At 32.7% G+C, this 18,804-nt stretch overlaps 1 protein-coding gene across 2 annotated transcripts; it reads left to right on the forward strand.

Annotated features, from left to right (window-relative positions):
- Positions 1-1,559: 1,559 nt before the first annotated feature.
- Positions 1,560-17,348, forward strand: LOC148606090 (uncharacterized). 2 transcript variants are annotated; one of them, XM_088544624.1, is made up of 7 exons: positions 1,560-1,708; positions 4,315-6,171; positions 7,162-7,286; positions 8,412-8,562; positions 12,452-12,584; positions 15,079-15,214; positions 15,812-17,348. In XM_088544624.1, exons 2-7 carry the CDS (start codon positions 4,545-4,547, stop codon positions 15,905-15,907), a joined length of 2,268 nt encoding a protein of 755 aa, XP_088400750.1. In that variant the 5' UTR covers positions 1,560-1,708; positions 4,315-4,544; the 3' UTR covers positions 15,908-17,348. The 2 variants fall into 2 exon arrangements, with proteins under 2 accessions (XP_088400750.1, XP_088400751.1); XM_088544625.1 differs by having other exon boundaries at positions 1,582-1,708; positions 4,502-6,171; positions 15,812-16,111.
- The last annotated feature ends 1,456 nt before the right edge of the window (positions 17,349-18,804 follow it).

The raw sequence follows: 18,804 nt of genomic DNA on the forward strand, positions 1-18,804 counted from the left end.
ACTATGCCCTGTTATGACACCAGGTCTGAGGGGCATTAATCCAGTATACATTTGCTGCAAAAGAACATAAAATGAAGTTAAACCATGGCTATCCAAAAATGTCCATGTTTACTATATAAACCAATTATAGTTGAAGTCAAAGCAAGTGTAACAATTAGCGGGAAAATGCCCCTCCGGCCAGACTGATCTTTTGTCATCACCATTCGACTTAAACACCTAGTTTCCTAAACATGAATCTGAACAATTGGTGGAAATGGTCGTAAAATGGGAGAAATTTTGAAAATGACCGCCTAAAAATAATTTCAATACTGCCCGTCAACTTAGAATATCATGTTTATCTTTAGGGTAGCTTCCATTTCCACTATTCTATAGTTGGGGAAAAAATGGCAAAAAAATAAAAAATAAAATAAAAATAAGGCATTTTGACTCCTATGTTCTATTTTTAGTAATGACGGCCATGTTTTGACTGATGAAAAAGTTAAATGATCATTTTGTAGAGGGGACCTCTCCCCAAAAATAATAATAAAAAAATTATGCCAATTTTTATTGAATTTTGTTGCAATTGGTTTCAGAGAGTTGTACACATTTTTAAACGACAAAAATCTGCTTCAGGGGCCATAAATCCTATACAACAGGCAACAAATCATTTTGAAAGTTTCGTCAAAGGTCCGTCTTCTGATGATGAACAATATTACTCTCCATCAGACTTTTGCTGAATTCAACCGTTTTTGAGTTATTTGCAAAGAAAAAAAAATAATGTTAAGTTTCTTCCAATCTATATTTTTGAGGCACACCTGGGGTACGGAGGATACCTACTTAGGTACGAATTTAAGATAAATATTTTTATAGTGGATTGGGATATAAAACATGTTCAAACTTAAAGAACAAACGGATACAGTTTAATTTATTTCGCAATGAAATACATCCATTTATGTATTTTTCAAATTATTAAACAGATGGAAATTGTAAACCCAAAAATTAAAAGCACGTGTATAAGGCAGAAAACATCAAATAAAGCAAAACCTACAACAATTTGGAACAATAATTAATTTACTGATGAAACTTCAATAGTCAAAACACGTGCTCTAAACCAAATTTATTATATTTTTAAACGATCCATTTGATAATTTAAAACAAAAAAAATCTTATATTTTTATATATTTTTTAATCATAACTATTTCACCATAGATCTGGAACTCTTTTTCATGCCACTTAATTAATTTTCTTTCTTTCTTTTGTTCTTTCATTAAAGAAGATCACTAGAAAACATTAAAAATCATCTTATTCAATCTGTAATCTTTTCATTTTAACAATTGAAAAAAAAATTCTTATCTAAAAATATACTCATTTTCAAAATCTTGTGCTTTTTTTTTGTCACTTTATGAAAATATCTTAAAATTCATTATTTTTTCACCAGAAATAATAATAAATATAAAAAATAAAAAATTTCGCTGCTTCTTGTCGCTATGTCTAGCATCCATGTCGCTTCTTGTCCCTGCGTGTATCTCTTGTCGCTAATTAGTGAGACTCGTCTAACCAACACAATCCTTCACCGTTTCATTCCCCATTGAATATTTTACTCAATAACATGCGTGCACCGAGAAAAACCGCACGGTCATTTTCAAGATTGAGTAGATTTAGCTATAAGTTTGCCTGTTAATCTATTGCAACGACTTCATGGAGGATCTCCAACAAACCACATTTAAAAGTTAGTGCGATTCAATTCTATGTAATTTACAGAAAAGTGTATTGCAAACGGACGTAAATATTTTATTGACAAATAGTCCAAATTTCCTTTGACCCTGAAAATCTGCCTGGTTGGGGTCAGAAAGATGTGCCAAACAAAAAGCTTCAGTGTTACAACGGAGTACCGACCATTAACTGCTTCAGTTTTGATCATTTAAAGGACATTTTCCAGGAAAGACCGTTTTGTTGACATTTTGAATGGTAATATATATATGTGAGGCGAGAGTAGGTGGAGGTTGTTACTTTTGGAACAGAAGTGTAGCGGACATGTAATTTTTCAGCAGAATTATGAAATATCCTGTTAGATTTTGGTTTTAAAAATCATTTCTGGTCCGATTCAAATGAAAAATAACAAGATCCACCTACTCTCACCTCACAGGTATTACGATTCAAAACTTTAACTAAACAGGGTCTCTTGTGGAAAATAATCTAAACTTAAAAAAAAACCCACTATTTTTGCAGCAAATATGGTATCAGCCTACAGGAAAATGATTATGGAATCAAATTAGGTAGGTATGACATGCACAATTTCAATTTGAAAGTTATTTGAAGCAGTTGAAGGGCAGTACTCCACGGTACTGCTGAATCTATGACTTTTTGTATGGCACATTGTTCCCACCCTAACCTGACATATCAATATCCAAAGAAAAAAAGGAAAGTTACAGGGTCAGAGGAAATTTGGATTATTTGACAAATTAAAGGTTAGGTATAGACAGAACAAATAACAAGACTTTCATATATTTCATACTAATGTACATTGATAAAACATGTTACAAACAGCTATGAAAATAATACTAAGACATACAATACTCGAAAAAAAAAAACTCACTCATCTCTTTATATACATGTTATAACTTACATTGAAAGAAAAAAAAAGAAAAGGATATCAATTGCAGACCCATCGAGGACATTCAGTCAGACAATTGACAAAAATAGGTCTAACTGGAACAAAAATTGTCAGACTTTTCCTATTTGTCCAAAGAAAAATTGGCTCAAATTTGCTGGACAATTGGTCAGGCACTTAGAAAATATTGTCTGACCAAACAGTTTTTAGTCTGACAGGTCCGTCAGTTCTGCACATTTCGACTGATCTGCAAATGAAGATATATGAGTAAAAATATACATGATATAGAAGGGGTCAATACCCCAAATAGTTATATGTTATTATCGTAAAGTTACATGTACATGTGGTACCATTAATATGCTTATACACATTTGTAGCTAAAGGATTGCATAGTTTTGTAACAATAAAACAGAGTACATATAAATGTATATATGTAGCTTTGGAAAGTGAACAATTCATGGCCATTATAAATTTTCGATAAAACAAAATTAATTTGAAAAAAAAACCCCAAAAAAACAAAAACCAAAAAAAAAAAATATAAATTAGGGCTTCAAAGTTTTCAGTAGAAACATGAAAAATTTAACAATTTGTTAGAAATTTAAATACCTCAGATTTGGTAATTACAACCAGCACAGGGTATGACATTAAAGGTTGTCCTTTTGCCTAGGACAAGTGAAAATACAAAAATGTAATTTGACAAAGAGTAATCAAGGGAACCAAGGTTATGGCAGTAATCAAAAGAATGTAATCCAGGGAGAAAGACCAGACATGGAAAACAGACACACACAACAAAGAACATAAAGTAACTAAAATCATACATACAAAGTAACAAAAGTAAATGAGCAACTCGAACTCCACTAAAAACTGGGAGCATGGACCAGGTGCACCAGTAGGGTAAGCGTCCTCTGCTTTTCTAGAAACACCCGCCAAGTTGCTCATAAAAAGTCAAAGCCGGGGTAGACAAACGAGGAAAGGTAAACTATGACCCGTTGAATAAATCAGTTTTCATGGTGCTGATTGATACATCATAATGATCCACGAGTTCATGATGACAACCATAAAACTTCTGTAGTGATGACTTTAATCTAAAACTAGAGAACAACCAAATATTATTTATTTTAAGGATGTTTACTATCAGACATTTTAGATTTCAATTTGGGCAAGTAAAATTTTCATCAACTGGGCTGATTGGACAAATTTCTGAAATGTTAATTAAGTAATATTCTTTATAAGAATTATGCAAAGTCTTTAATATGTGATACACCCCAAAAAGGCTACTTACTTTTATTTTTGCTATTAAGTTGCTTTTTATTCTACGATGAAATGTATAATTATTCATTCCAATCTGTCTTCTTTTAGGAGATATTCCACATTGAAAATCCAATATTTTCTATTGTAATTAAGTGTCCTTTACAGAGTTATTTCCCTTATTTTTGAATTCTACGGTATATTCTAGATGGTTTTTATCTCCCAAGAACAATGTTTACATGAAAAGCCACAAGTTAATGATAACTATAACATATTAAACAAAATATCAAGAATAAAAGTATGAACCATGAATTACATTTTTCATGATTCTTATCTGGAGTGCCACTTAAAGATAATACCCTGCATGAAAATTGGTATCTTCTGAATTATAATTTTTCGCAATACATCGTAATCAATTTTTGTTCATACATGTTATACATGTATTTTGTTGATTGTATTATTTTGTATAATTACAGGTACATGTATATCTGGATATATTTATTTGACTGATACTTTTATGGAAATTTGTAACTAGTTTTTAATACTGATAACACTAAAAATGACTTCCTATCGGACTAGAAGTATGAGTTAGTTTTCTCAGCTTGTTTGAATTAGGATAAACTTTCATTATAAAGAGACAAAATTAATTTATATACTTTAAAGGACATCAGGACAAGTCACTTATGATCCCACTAATTCACAAATCATGAGACAGCCAAAGTATCTTCTGTTTAGAAAGACATGTTTTTGTTTTGCTGTATCTACCACTAGACGCCATCTTCACTTGCATAGGATAGCGATCAAAGATAAACAAGTCAATTTATTAAGACAGTTTGATAAATTTTTGTTTCCACCATTAAATTTTGGGTTCTCATTGAGTGCAATTTCCTATGTCACACTCCCTTTCAAAAATCTGAAGAATGAATCTGATCAGGTGTCAGAAAAGTCTGCCAATGTTGCTTTCAAAGGGAAAGAAGAGAGAATACACAGCATTGTCAAGGGAGAACTGATCTGGAGGGGAAAACTTATGATCAACAGGGAGACAGATTATTTTCACAGGATTCTTGAATCCATTCCCACTTATCACAAATATCTTGCAATATTTCTTGGTGGTGACAAATGTTTAAGTACTATCCAGCAATGCGTGTTTGATCCTGCCGAAATGAAGACCATGCCTTTAAGAGAGAAACTGAATCTGTTGAAACGTATATCTTGCTTGTCGGTGGATGATTTTACAAATTATGCCAGCACTGAACACTTAAAAGCTGTTGTGAGTGATGTTACAATGTCTATCAGACAAATGGATAAAACAGAATTGCAGTTTTTATCAAGATGTTTAGGTACAATGACATGTAGATATGATCTGACTGGTTTTGGAGAGATATTTTTAGGGACTTATTATGCTTTCATTGAAAAAGTGAATGCTGATATGCAGCAGTTTGACTTAGAGACTCTACTGGTAGTTTCTGATGCAATAATGCTGTTTAAGAGAAATGTGAAATCACATCAAGTAAGAAACCTGAAGAAAAATGATGATAAAATCTCGAAAAGTAAAAAGATCATCAAAGTTATTTATACAATTCTACGAAATGAGTGTTTGGAAGTGTCTAAGCTCCGTTACCACAGTAACCAAACAATAGTTGTTATGATGTTACTTTGTAGTGATTGTCGAGCAATGCCTTATAACATGGAACAGCATTTTAAATTCATAAAAAATAAGTTGCAAAATGTGCATAACCTTTGTTTGGAGGAATGTGCAATTATCTTGATGGGATTTAATAAAACAAACAACAGCGTTAAGGACATGCCATTTATGCGTTTGACCATGTCTAAATTCGTGAAATCCATTAATACTGCAGATGATGTCACTGTTGCAGTGATTCTTAAGGCAGTGTCCAAAACATTTGATAAAAGAATCCAAAAGAAAAATGCTGAAGTGTACTCCAATATTAAGCAACTACCAGACATACTTGGGGAACTGTTTCAAAACTATACTGTGGAGACTATGACTCACAGTATCACAGCATTTCATAATTTTCTCATTTCAAGTGAAAAACTAGAGAATGCTTGTGTAGCAAGATTAATGAATTCTGACTTCCAGAATATGAATTTTAAATATTTGTCAAAACTTGCATTTGTAATTGGGAACATGATTCCTCCAGAACAAAGAACATATGAATTATTGGAGGCGATGGGTCAAGCAGTGATCAGAGCTGTATCACTTTATGATCCCTATGATGCTATAAGAACTATGATTGGACTCAGTCATTATGGGATGTATCTAGAGGATCTCATGGACTTCTGTCTTAGTCCAAGTATGCAGACTGCTGCAGGTAGTATCAATATTTATATTCATGTTGCAATGAAAGGGACATATTGTTTCAATTTTTGGTGGACATTAATTGTATCAGTTAAGATTGATTATGCCGGCAGTTCCAATTTTTGGTGTGCATTAATTGTATCAATTAAGATTAATTATGCTGGCAGTTCCAATTTTTGGTGTGCATTAATTGTACCAATTAAGATTAATTATGCTGGCAGTTCCAATTTTTGGTGTGCATTAATTGTACCAATTAAGATTAATTATGCTGACAGTTTCAATTTTTGGTGTGCATTAATTGTATCAATTAAGATTAATTAAACTGACAGTGGTGTATGGTTTTATAATGGTATTTGTATTTGTTGTAAAGTCATCCAGGTACTGTGGATTAATCACATATCTGGATTACATATTCCTATTAATCGCATAGAAACTCAAAGAACAAAAACATTTCCCATCTTATCCATTTAAAAAATTCCTCTTATTTGCATAACATAAGACAGAAAATTCCTGTTAACTGCATGAATATTTTTCAAAATTTACTCAAAAATGTATTATGTATTTTTTTAAAAGTTATACTATACATATCTCTCCACTGTATTATTTTAGTTTTACACAATTATTTTTTATTCACTTATTTCAGTAGATGTACATGTAAGGTTTGTCTTATCATATATCTTATTGCTCACGTGAATCAATGAAAGACACTTAGTTGGATTTTAATAATTTTTTTTCATTTTAACAAAATTGAAGTTTCTGTTTTTAATTGTTTTCCAGTTTTCATTTCTTAGTAGTACTTTATCATACAGATCAGTTTTTGAAAACCTTAGAAATTATATGGGCATGCATTTACAGTAAAACTGTCTAAAACAAATCTATTTTTGACTACAGGTATTGTCCAGTTAAGGCAGATGTTAAATTTACACAGGTTTTCAGTTTTTTTAGGGTTTGGTTTAGACAGGTTTATCTGTATTAAAAATCATAACTATCCTTTTTGTTACAGTAACCAAATCATTGAAGGTTAATGTTGAAAGGAACTTGATATACTTAGACCAGAGTGTTAGATTGGAGAATCCTGGTTACCATGGGAACTTGCTGTCAGAAGAAATAGTTCGTGCCATTCTTGAGGTACAGATAAAGTAACTTCCTTGCTTTCCTTTCAATGTATCAGTATCTTAGGATGTTCATATGAACAAAAAAGGGACAAACTAATAAAGTCTTAGACTTAACTATACTTAGAAAAAATTCCAAATGAATGGCTTTCGGAGGGATCAGTTTTTTTTGGTCATAGTCTGTTGTCTCTTACATTTTTTAAAATGAGGCGAATAAGCTTTAGAACAGTAATCAAAGGAACCAAGATTCACACTGAGATCAAAAGAATGTACTCCAGGGATGAAGATGAGAGAGGAAAAACAGATACACATAACAAAGTACATAAAATAACCAAAATAATATGTACAAAGCAGCAAAAGTAAATGAGCAACTCAGACTTCAATAAAAAATGGGAGCATGGACCAGGTGCACCATTAGGGAAAGCGTCCTCTGCTTTTCTAGAAACAACCACCAAATTGCTAAAAAGTCAAGTCAAACTGATCATTTAAAAATGCTATGATCATGATAATGGCACATGGGATTTCTTCGAAGATTCTTTCTTTTTACATACTAATATTTTTTTTGCAAAATACCGGTTTTGGTGATATCAAATACATGTACATGTTTATAAATGGTACATTTATTCATGTAACAGTGTTCAATGGTTCTTATTTTTGGTAACCTGTGGTAAGTGATGAGGGAAAGCCTAATAGTAAATATATGTTCCACTTTTTTCCAAAGAGGACTAGTTGAGTTGGAAAGCAGATTGATTGTGAAACTCATGGAAACCTAAAATAATCAAAATTCCTAAAACACTGATGTAGCCTTATTTTTTTAGAGTAAACGATCAAAAAACAATATTTTACGATCTTTAAGAGAGCACTGAATTCTATTCTATTTAACGGAATGTTTCATGATTGTTAAATGTGCTTGTCATGATATGGTCCTGGTGGCCAAAACAGAAATAAAGAAGTACAATCAATCAATCAGTCAGTCAGTCCATCAGTCAATCCAGCAATCAATCAATCAATCAGTCAGTTAATCAGTCAATCCAGCAAGCAACCAATCAATGATTCAGTCAGTCAATCCAGCAATCAAACAATCAATGAATCAGTCAGTCAATCCAGCAATCAATCAATCAATCAATCAATCTATTTATAGGATGAAGTCATGAGTTGGACTATCAAGTCTGAGACCAGATACTTGTCAAAACGTGATAACTTCCTTAATGATGTATCTAAGGTATTGGGGAAGATATTTGACAAACAAAGCATTATTTCTGACCATGTAATGCCACATTTTGAGGTTAAAGGTTAGTGTTGTACTTGTTAGTTTATCTCCCTTTGTGTAGGAATGCCACTGTATGAGGTTCATTGATGTTTACAGAAGAGATTACGAAATCTTGAGTTTTACAATTGCCTCATATGTCAAATGTTCAGTAATTGTAAATAAATTTTGGTTTTAACAGCAAAAGTGAAGTCCATGTACATATATTCCAGTTATTTCCTCTTTTTTTCCATCTTGTGTAAAATTATTATGGAGAGTATTGTTGTTCTTCCATTTGGTTTAGGGGAGTATTCTTGCACTTTATACAGTGTACAGTATGTAACGTGTAAGAAAAATGGTCAACATAACCACAGATCTTGAGGCCCCTCCTCATGGGCGAGTACTGAACAAGGGATTTCTAGGTTTTTAATTCACCTACTTAACACACGGCTAAATGATATATCTTTGAAAGGTCTTTTATCCTACTTTCAGAATTGCTTGGTCGTAAAAATCGGAAGTGGTCACATTTTTTTTTTAAACTGCAAAAACAGCAAAAAATGAATATTTCAAAATCAAATTAAATTTAAATTAAAACATCATTTGAAAGGAAACCATATTTTAGAATTATATCAAAATTATATCTAAGCTTTATTCATTTTTAAATTTACCTTCCAGAATTTCTCTAAAATTTAAGGAAAAGTGTGTAATTTTGTAAAAAACTAAATTTTTGGTTGTTTCCATATGAAACAACTAGCAATTTTTGTCTTGCCTTATAAACTTAAAAAAAAACATATATATTTACCTTTTTTTGTAAACCTAAGATCATGGTTGATTTGCCCGTTTATTGCTTGAAATGTTGTTTTATTTTTAAACACAGGAACAGGTAGTAAAACATTAACTTTTAAGTATTTCAATCAAAGAAACTTGTATATCTAACAAATGGTTGTGGAGCTTAGCTGCGTCCATCTGTCTGTGGAGCTTTGATGTTTTTGGTCCGTTCAAGTTTCAGTCTACATTCTTAGCTGCGTCCGTCTGTGCATCTGTCATAATGTCTTGTGGTCAAGGTAACGCCTCCACTTCAAACTTTAGTGAATGATTAGTAGCAATAAAATCTTAGACATTTTTCACACTCATTTGTCAATGGGCAATATTTTATTTGGGTACATACATGTACAGGATTGAATCTTTCTGAATTGTGTAAATGTTTGCGCATTTGCTTTTTTGAGTGTTCCTGCTTAATTTCTTTAAATTGGTCCCCTTTTAGTTAGATAAACATACTACTATGAATATCTTTACAGGAAGCTAAACCAAAGCAAGAAAAAAAGGTTGAGAGCCACTGGCAACCTCACTAGGCAGATTAAAGCATGTAATGCAAAACAACAGGGGTCCATTGTTTTTACAGCTTTTTAACTAATAGCTCTGAGTGCCTAAGACAACGTGAAAGAAACTACTTGATACAAAGTTTGACTTCCCCTAACCATGATTTGCATCAACAACTATGTTGTTCTCAAAATATTTATAAAAAAATGAGTTGAAGTCTAAAAGACACGTATTTATTTTACTTGTCTGTATGCAGAAAGGATGTATTTTTGCAGCATGAGACCTTTTTTTCAGAACGAATAACTACTTTTCATTCTGAATTGCCAACTTTCTTTTCATCTGTACCAACATCCCTTCAGCATCTGCGTATGGAGTTTTCATATCACAACTCATACGTTATGCCAGCGCTTGCCATAATAACACAGACTTTTTGTATTGCGCTAGATCTCTTACAATTAGACTTCTGGAACAGTGTTATGTTGCTACAAGATTGAAGTCATCACTACAGAAGTTTATATGGTTGTCATCATGAACTCATGCATCGTTACAGTGTATCCATCTGCACCATGAAAACTGATTTGTTTAATGTGTCATAGTTTTCCTTTCCTCTTTCATCTACCCTGAATTTGACTTTATGAGCAACTCAGCGGGTGTTTCTAGAAAGCTGAGGACGCTTACCCTACCGGTGCACCTGGGCAATGCTCCCAGTTTTTATTGGTGTTAAGAGTTGCTCACTTACTTTTGTTGCTTTGTATGTATTATTGTATTTAATTAGTTGCTTTGTTGTGTTTGTCTGTTTTTCATGTCTGGTCTTTGTCTTAAGTGATGTGAATAGTACTCGAATATTATTTTTTTTTCGATTCTGTACCACACTAAAAGCTGTATTTTGTAATACAAATGAATACGATGGAGTTTCTGATCTTTTTGCATAAAATGCAAGACGACCAATTGTGTAAGGTATTAGATATAGTCAATTCGTTTGGACATGTATCCAAGCATGTATTTTCTAATTGAGTGTGTTTTCGTTTCTTACTTGAAATGATAATGAAAGACTCAATTGAGATTGAAGGTGTCATTTACTTGTATGAGTACTGTATTAATTTTTGTGATGCCTAATTTTGTTTGAAGAATTGTCATCCAATACATTAGTTTCAATAAGTTACATTCTATATACATCATTTTTGTGTGCCTTAAAGCATTTATAAAAGTTAGGAATGTTTAATCAGTTGCTGCACGGTTAGTTTCTGCTGTGTGACAGTTTGGCATATAATATAACGATGCCAATTTATGGGTTTTCATATAGGTTTTGGAGGTGGGGTATGCATTCAATGGGACCGAAACTCAATCATGATAGCAAATGTTTTTTTAAGGAATATTTCAATTTACACAATGAATAAAACAAGGCAGGGATAAACAGGAAAAAAATTCAGAAGACAGCTCCACTGCTATTTACTTTAAAGGCTTGTAAAAATATTAATTTGCATCATTGATCTTCATTAGTGAATAAATCACCATAATGTATTAAAAAAAGACTTATGAAAGTTCAAATGGGTTATTTTGATAAAAAATGTAAAGCAAAATAATGTTTTTTTGTGCTGTTATAAGGGGGTTGACAATAATGTTGTTGCATTTGATTATTTATGGTTTAATATTGTGTTTGTGAAGATTTTCTCCTTTTCATGACAGTGTTTTATTTTTCTATTAAGAAGAGAGGTAATATAGTGCCAAAAGTTTCAATCTTATGAAGCTTTCATTTGAAACAGAATGAAATCAGTCCAAGTTACCTTGATGCTTATATGAGATTGATGTAGCATGCTGAATACAAATGTTCCAATGAACAAGAGTTGTGTCCCATAACATAGGGCAACCTCCTGAAATTTTAAGTTGAATCTCACTAATTACAAGTCTGTCGACACGTCTTTGATCCTGAGAAATTTAAACAAAACGTGAGCACAGAAACTTTTACGACCATTCAAATCTTATGCTATGATTACTTTTCTTTTGATCCATACCAAAATAAGCCATGTGTTAGTTAGGTCCATTAAAAACCTTAACAGGAGGCCTTTTTCTAAATTGGCACTCACCTATCAGTACTTTTATCACACAAAGTTTTATAGTCGTCTTCATGAACTCGTGCATCATTACAGTGTATCCATCTGCACCATGAAAACTGATTTGTTCCATTGGTCATTGTTTTCCTTTTCTTTTTGATCTTCCCTGGATTTGACTTTTATGAGCAACTCAATGGGTGTTTCTAGAAAAGCTGAGGATGCTTACCCTACAGTTGCACCTTGACCATGCTTTTTTTTAGTTTAGTGTAGTTTAGTTTTTTTTTCAGTTTTAGTGGAGTCCAAATTGAATACCTTCATTAGTATGAATACCTTATGGCCCAGCAGACCTGTGAGAAAGTTCAGGACAGGTTGGCCTGCAAATATTTCTTTAATGGTTGAATATAAATTTTTGGTTAGGCTATCAATTTGTTGTGAAGTCAGATGAAAATTGTAACCAAAATGGTTGGCATTAGCAGTTTTGCCTAATCATTGTTGGGATTTGATGTTTATCTTTGTAAATTAGGGTATGTTTTTGTCATTGTAAATTGTTAACTTATTTTTCAGACCTACTGATGTGTTTCAATGATGATGCTCCTGAACCTTTGCAGCTTATGGAAGTTCCACATGTTAGTAAAGGCCTATTAGGACTGACGGATTATCAGAGTAGACTTATAGAACAGAGACCAAACCTTCACTGGTAGGTCTGGCTTAAAATTTCATGTTATTAAAGGCCTATAAGGACTGAAGGATTATCAAGGTAGACTTATAGAACAGAGAACAAACCTTCACTGGTAACGTCTGGCGTAAAATTTCATGTTAGTAAAGGCTTATTAGGACTGAAGGATTACCAGAGACTTAGAGAACAGAGGCTGATCCTTCACTGTAGGCATTAGGCCCCAAAATTTTACAGAAAACAACTTCAAAAACATCTTATTTGTGAAACTGAAAATTGACATCCATCTGTAAAATGTCATTTGGTGGTACTTTTTGTGGTTTGTTAACTTAAAAGTAAGACAGACATGAGTTGGTCAGGTAACAGGAAATCAGGATATAATTTTATTTGGCCTTACTTTAGATTGCAGAGTGGATTTCTGTTCATCACATAGTTAAGCTTTTTTTTCAGAAAAAATATGCAATTAAATGATTCTGTCAGTGTTTACTGTGTTTAAGTGAAATTTATTCTTTTTCATGTCTAATTAGATTCCTGCCTTAGTCTATTGTCAAAGAAGGAAACAGAAAATATCAATTACACGGGAAAAAATGCAACATATGACGTTTTCACACATTTTAAATCTTATGGAAAGATTCTAGTGGAAATCAAAACAATGCAACCCGGGACTTGAAAAACAGACACTCGTAACAAAGAACGTAACATGACCAAAATAATTTATACAAAGTTACAAAAGCAAATAAGCAACTCAGACTCCATTAAAAACTGGGAGCATGAACCAGGTGCACCAGTAGGGTAAGCGTCCTCTGCTTTTCTAGAAACACCTGCTGATTTGCTTATAAAGAGTCCAGGGAAGATGAAAGGGGAAAGGAAATATATGACTTGTTGAACAGATGATGGAAACATGTGATTAGGACCAATGTGGAAATTTATATTTTTATGCCTATATAATCACATGGAAACATTTTTTTTCTAAATTATATGAAAAATCATTTTTCAAATATTGTCTTATGCAGCTATGGCAGACATAATTACCATTTGATTTTTATTTACCTCCTTTTCATGAATTTATTTCTTATTTCTAAACATATGTTTTTCATTTGTTTTTCATGATTGTCCTAAACATATGTAAAACAAATGAGAAACGTGTTTTTGAAGTGTTTACAAAACATATGAAAACCATATGTTGCAATTTTTCCTGTGTAATGTAAAAAACATTTCTTAAGAATATTGAGTAATTTCAATAATGATATATTTGTTTACCCATTTTAATACATGTTATTAGTTCTAGCGCAGATTTTTTCCTCGTGAAACAGGTTTGCATTGTCAATGTCTTAATTTTGCAGCCTAGCATTTGATTATTTATTGAGAATTCAAAAATCACAAAGTTACCTTTTTATGAGTTTTATCGTTTAAACAAAAAATTAAAAAAGAGAAAGTGCATATATATTTAGTTTACTAACATTCAGAAAATGGAAAGTAATTTAAAAAAAAATGAAACTTAGTACTGAGTGCCACAATTGCACCCTGAAAAATACAATGACACCATTTCATGAAACCAATACTATACTGTAAACTAAAGTTTGAATTTATAAATGGTAGTCTGTACATTAAAACTGGACTATCGGAATATTTTATATCGGGATGATCCAGAAACATAAACATCCCACAATTTGAATTATGCCAAAAGCTGCCTTTCAATAAGCTTCAACATTTCACTGTCTTCTATGAATTACACATCTCTAATGGATTGTAAAACACTGTTTATTATAGGTCGTTTGTTCATTACATGCCCTGCATTGAAAGTACAATATATATTATTATCAAGAATACTATCCTGCTCTCTGTTTGTTCTCTTGCCTGCTCATCTGTATACCCCTTTTTAGGGTATTACAAAAGGGGTAAAAGTGTTCAGCATAATGAGATATATCTGTGGTCATATTATCGTGTTAATCTGTGAAGCCATGTTTGAGTTTTTGACCTTTGACATTTTTTCGGTATTTTCAATGTTATTATTTATCGGAAACCTTCTCCTCTGACACTAACATAGCAAATAGAACTAAACATGGTATGAATTTTTCTTAGGGTATTCTGCATTGAATTGATGTGGGGTTTTTTGATCCGTCAAAACATATAGCATTTGTTACTGAAAATAGATAATAGGGGTCATACAGAGGTTTTTAATCATCTATCTTCAACAACTGTTAGGTTTAGCTAAGTTTTGACCTAGGTAAAATTGCTAAATCTGTTTAGCCTTGTTGGAGTTATTGCCTGTTTCGAATTTTAATCGTTATTTGCTATATAAATCTTATCCTTTGACACTACTGAACATTGATATGATTGTGCCTTATGTTTGAGTGTTAAGAAGTTTATTCAAAAGGCTGCTTTTACAAAAATATAATATTGCTTATCGAACCAGGTGAGCGATTCAGGCTCTTTAGAGCCTCGAGTTTTGTAATGTCAGCATAAACAATGTACTTTACCTGTACATGCATGCATTTAAATCTTTATCTATTTACAGGGTAGTATTTTGTATCCATTCCATGAACTCATTTTACACAGTAATTCAAGAGAATGGTTCAGAGGTGTACAGACTTGGTGGGCAATATTGGGTAAGGGAAAGGCAGTTTAGGAAGAAAGGATATACTGTTGTGCAGGTAGGTTGGAAGTAATCAGGCAAGAAGAATGTAATAAAGGTTGACAATAAAAACAATAAGAATATACAATTTAACTAAAGGTTGGTAACATAAGGCAGTATATTCGTAATAGCAGGAAAAATAATGTTGTACTACAAGTATTTTGACTAAATTAGGGCAACATGAAATGAAAGAATATCAACAGGGACAATTTTGGAAGGGGTAGGGATGTTTCAAATTCCCGATCACAATTGAAAATTAAACTTTATATTGATCGTATGTGTCAATGTGGTCCACAATAGAATTAGAATTTACCCACTGAAATCTGTAGTGATCAAAGGAGTGAGAGTCCTTCTTCCCATGTTATTTCTCTTTGATCGTTGTTGATTTAACGAAAGGGTCATTGATTCATGGGGTCAGGAATATGGAATGAATCCAGCCTGCCACTACAACTGGTTCTATTTCTGTTTAACATATGTATGACTTGATCATTTTGCTTTCTTTGTGTTCACATTCAGTGAATAACATAAAGCTACATGTATTAAGAAATTTGAGAATTATATATGATGAAACTCTACATTGTTTTTCCATTCTGAAAGAAATACATTTTTTTGGCAGGTCAAAGAGTATGAATTTGCTGCAGCCAGAGACAAAAGACAATATCTGTTGGATGCATTTAACAATGAATGCATTAACAAACAAATCAAGCATTGACAATTTTATGGATCAGCAGTACATTGCTCTAGATATTTTGAAAATGACTGCCTCCCTAAGAAAAGAAATGCAGAAATATTAAACCTATTCCAAAAAGCATATCTGAGTCAGCAGAAACTAACACCTATAGAACAAAGGTATTTGGATGTTGTATCTGTAACAAGAGAATATGGAGCACTCTCTTAAATATTCAATTTTTTTTAACACTTGACTTTTGATGGACTTATTTTTCAGCGTACAGTCGATATTCCAATTTGAACAAATTTGCTCCGCTACTCGCTGACAAATTTGTTTTCTCTTATGAGGCTGACTTTATCCAAACAAATGAACATGGTTTTGCCAGATTGTTTATTTCAGTTTCCGCTATACAGACAGGATTTTGTCTTTAAACAATCCTAGTTTCGGGAGTTTATACAGTGCATATCTACCCCAAAGAACATGAGGTAAGGACACTACAGACACTATGAAGTCAGCCTCATGTTTTGACCTACTCTTAGAGATTGATGGAATGTGAAAACTAAAGACTAAACTACAGTGTATATGAGAAACGTAGTGATTTCTCGTTCCGTACATCATTTCTTTATTGTGTGACAACACCCCTTTGGCACCAGTGTATGAAATTTTCTTATCAAAACCCATACGCTACACCAATGCTTGTCAAAGGTATGTCGGCTTTTTGAACCACTCTAGACACCTTACAATTCGGCTTCTGGATCAGGGTTACATTGCTACAAGATTAAAGTCATCACTACACAATTTCATGGTTGTCATCATAAACTCGTGGATTGTTATGTTGTATCTATCTGCACCATGATGAGAGCCAATTCGTTCACTGAGTCATAGTTTCCTTTCATCTTCGTCTACCAGAGACATGACTTATTATGACCGACTCAACTGGATTTTCTAGAGAAATGGAGGACGTTAACACTTTTCAATAAGCATTATTAATACTCTTTACTAATAACACACACCATGCATAGCTCTTCTAGAAATGCTATTTCAACATTTGATCTGAAAATTTAAACAACTGGAAATGGCAAATTTCTAGCATAAATAGAAATTCTTGCTGTCAGAACACAATTGTGTAAAAATACCATAACATTTGATGAATTGTTTTAAGAGGCTGTTGATACAGATGATATTAGTTGCCAACGAAAAGTCAATTCCACTGAATTTTCCATTCAAATGCAATGTTTATATCATTTGTTTGTCAAATAGTATCATGATTGTTTAAATTGATAATGGACGACTCAAAGAATGGCTTTAAAGTTTCTGAACAAAGCATCCAAATTGTGCACAAAATAATCTCCCTTTCACAATGAATATCTATGCTTTCTATGTTATTTATTTCTCTTTGATCGTTGCAGTTAAGTGAAAAACATGCATTTATTATATGAAATGGATGAATGTTTTACTAAAACAAATTTTTTCATGTGCCACACACTGCGTATTTTTGGATTGAGGCCCTCTTAATTACCAAACAAAAAAAATGCTGTGGTATAAAAAAAATAGGCAGTAATTGTCATGCAGGATTACCATAGCGGGTACATCATGGAAGATTCATTTTGTCGGCTTAATGCAATTCCTATTAATTTGTACACAGCAACATAGTATTGACGTAAAATTCATATACAAATGTATAGTTTAAGAGCTCCACGTGTACCCACACAAATTCGGAATCTTTTACAAGAAATATACTGGACTCGATTTTTGATGTAAAAATGTAATGTGATAATACTGTGAAAGCTTGATTCACATGGATTTTACATGCATTCTGTCATAAGTTTATATATAATAATGTGAAAGTCTTGTGTAAACCTTGTGAAACTTTATAACGATTGTAAAATGCAGAAGAATTTTTCTATTAAAAATCTATCTGTGTCTATCTCGCGGTGATGTGTTTGGCCAGGTGAGCTATTGCCATTACTTTGTGTCAGTCGTCGTCATCCGTCGTCGTTAACAATATTTCAAAAATCATCTCCTCTGACACTACTTGACCAATTGATACCAAACTAGGTATGAATGTTCCTTGGAGTATCGTGCATAGAACTGAAGTGGGGATTTTTGATCCATCGAAAAACATGTTCGCCGTTACTAAAAATAGAACATAAGGGTCAGACAGTAGTTTCGCATATATCTCCAAAACTGTTAGGTTTAGCCAAATTCTGACGGGGTAAAATTGTTCAACACAATGAGATATATCTGTGGTCAAATTTTCATTTAATCTATTAAGCCATGTTGGAGTTATTGCCCTTTTTAGACGTTTTTTTGCTATTTTTAATGTTATTCTTTCAAAAATCTTCTCCTCTGACACTACTTTACCCATTGAAATCAAACTTGGTAAGAATGTTCCTTAGGGCATTGTGCATAGAACTGGTGTTGAGATTTTTGATCCGATGAATACATGGCTGATGTTACTACAAATAGGATCAAGGGGTTAGACAGTAGTTTATCGCATATATCTCCAAAACCGTTAGGTTTAGCGAAATCCCGACAGGTGTTAAAGTGTTCAGCGTGATGAGATCGATCTGTCAAATTTTCATTTTAATCTGTTAAGCTATGTTGGAGTTATTGCACTTTTTCAACATTTTTTAGCTATTTTTAATGTTATTTCTTTCAAAAATCTTCTCTTCTGACACTACTAACGAATTGGAACCAAACTTGGTATGAATGTCCCTTGGGGTATTGTGCATATAACTGATGTGAGGATTTTTGTTCCGTCGAAAAACGTTGCCCCCGTTACTAAAAATAGAACAAAGTGGTCAGACAGCAGTTTTCCACTCGTCTCCAAAACAGTTAGGTTTAGCAAAATTATGTCTATAGCTGAAAGTACCCTATTATAAGGCCTTCAAAGGTCTTCAGGTATCAAAGTTGTCAGGTGACTCCTTTCTAAGAGT

The sequence above is a fragment of the Perna viridis genome, chromosome 9 (assembly GCF_037379345.1).
Source record: "Perna viridis isolate PV_CMFRI_1.1 ecotype Kerala chromosome 9, ASM3737934v1, whole genome shotgun sequence".
Taxonomy (NCBI): Eukaryota; Metazoa; Mollusca; class Bivalvia; order Mytilida; family Mytilidae; genus Perna; species Perna viridis.

What these genes read in the sequence shown, in the direction of transcription:
- LOC148606090 (XM_088544624.1), top strand. Translation starts at nt 4,545, where the DNA reads ATGAGACAGCCAAAGTATCTTCTGTTTAGAAAGACATGTTTTTGTTTT. An exon ending in AAGTATGCAGACTGCTGCAG is followed by an intron (nt 6,172 to 7,161) that starts GTAGTATCAATA and finishes TTTTTGTTACAG; the next exon opens with TAACCAAATCATTGAAGGTT. An exon ending in GCCACATTTTGAGGTTAAAG is followed by an intron (nt 8,563 to 12,451) that starts GTTAGTGTTGTA and finishes CTTATTTTTCAG; the next exon opens with ACCTACTGATGTGTTTCAAT.